At 45.4% G+C, this 1,625-nt stretch overlaps 1 protein-coding gene across 1 annotated transcript in view; it reads right to left on the bottom strand.

The window, feature by feature from the left end:
* The window catches only part of DISP2 (dispatched RND transporter family member 2), a 42,604-nt gene extending 41,873 nt beyond the window's left edge, over positions 1-731 (bottom strand). Inside the window, exon 1 of the mRNA XM_019519927.1 lies at positions 693-731. Within this exon, the coding sequence (XP_019375472.1) occupies positions 693-731 (39 nt within the window). The remainder of the gene's footprint in view (positions 1-692) is intronic.
* Between the last annotated feature and the right edge of the window lie 894 nt (positions 732-1,625).

Genomic DNA, 1,625 nt, shown 5'->3' with positions numbered 1-1,625 from the left:
CCCTCCGCTGCCAAAGCGCCTGCGCCGGCCCCGGGCGGGGGCGCCCAGGGGCTGTGAGGGGAGGGGCGCGGGGTTGAGCCGGACGGAGGGCGGCGCGGGCATTTCTGGGCGGGCAGCAGGGAGGGAGGCCAGCGCATCCCTTCCACACTCTTCCTTCCTCAGGTGTTAAGGCCCTTCTCTCCTTTCCAAGGGTCCTGATGTCCCACTGATCTAGCCCCTCTTGTTCTGCAACCTTGCTGTCTGCAGCTGCCCCAGTTACCAGCTCCTCCTTCAACACCCGGCCGGCTGTGTCTTAACTCTAGCTACGAACCTTAACTCAGCTGCCTAAAGCTTAGCCCAGGGGAACACCGGCTCAGGTGAGGAAATAACTTCTAGTGAAGTGCTGAAGGTGCCGCCGGGGTGCTCAAGAAGGGCCAGTTGTATTTTATGAAGAGGAAAAGGACACGTACATTTAAATCTCCTGACTAAGGGACTAATGAAACACCACCTTTTGATGGGGAGGGGGGAGTTGCTTAGGTTGTTGTGTACTTTATACATAATGTGTCAGAGGGCAAATTACAGTTATATTTGGTTTTGCTTTGATATTCACCTGAATAATATAGCCCTAGGTTCCTTATATATTAGTAATGCTTCTACTATCTTCTTAACTGGAGAAAAATCTCTGTTGTGTTATCTGTGATGATACTTCATACTATCTGCACCCTCCTTCTCAAAATCTTAGATCCATCCATGCAACCACTTGGCCTTGGCTGGGCTCTTTTGTCGTCCCTTTTGCAGGTGAATGAATTTTGATTGACATCCTTTCATCTGCAAGAGACGGTTGCAGCCTATGGCATAGATTGTTTGCAGTGTAAATGGGCTTGGTACAGAAAGAGGGATATGTGGTCTCCTTACAAAATGTTTCCCCCAGCCTCCCATTTTCAATTTTAGAACAATTGGAGTAACTCTGATGCACCTGGGCGTATAGGCTTCACTTTCCTGTACTCCAGCATGAGGCAAGGCTTTCCTAAAAGTGATGCAGTATCACTACAGAATGCCATAGGATGCTACAGAGATCTGAGTTGTAGGGATGGCACATAATTTTCATCTCTCTAGGAAGATAAAGTGTTGAAGTCAACTGGAAAACATAGTTAGCAACTGTGATACTGACTGATCTATAGTCTGCAGCACATTTCTTCATTAAAGTGTTTCTGTCTTGGCTTTAACACCAAGATAGGAATTTTGTGAACCAAGTCAGTTGCAACAGTCCTCAGCAACTAGTTGGAGGCTACAGCAAAACTGCACTTATAAGTATCTCTTACACAATGTTAATGCCATTTGAGAAAAAAAAGTAACAATAATAATGTTTGTCAAAAAGTAACTGTCATGTTTTAAACAATTTCTGAACTATATTCACAACAGTAATGTGTGTTCCACAGAGAAAGTCTGGGTGTTTTCATTTCACCAACAGGTACTGCTAACTCTGTTTATTTATAAGCAGAAAAGAGTTTCATTTCATCTCTACTGTATTGTATTGTGTCTCATGGTTTCCACTGACATCATCCTGGGCTGAGAGCAGCACTTACTTGGACACCCACAGAGGATTCATTCTCAGCTGCTCTCTCCAGAACCTTTTCCTTGACAAT

Source organism: Gavialis gangeticus, unplaced genomic scaffold, assembly GCF_001723915.1.
Source record: "Gavialis gangeticus isolate Ggan-Ray unplaced genomic scaffold, GavGan_comp1, whole genome shotgun sequence".
NCBI classification, from domain to species: domain Eukaryota; kingdom Metazoa; phylum Chordata; order Crocodylia; family Gavialidae; genus Gavialis; species Gavialis gangeticus.
The sequence above is the reverse complement of the archived record's forward strand: the minus strand, read 5'-3'. Positions and strand labels throughout refer to the sequence as shown.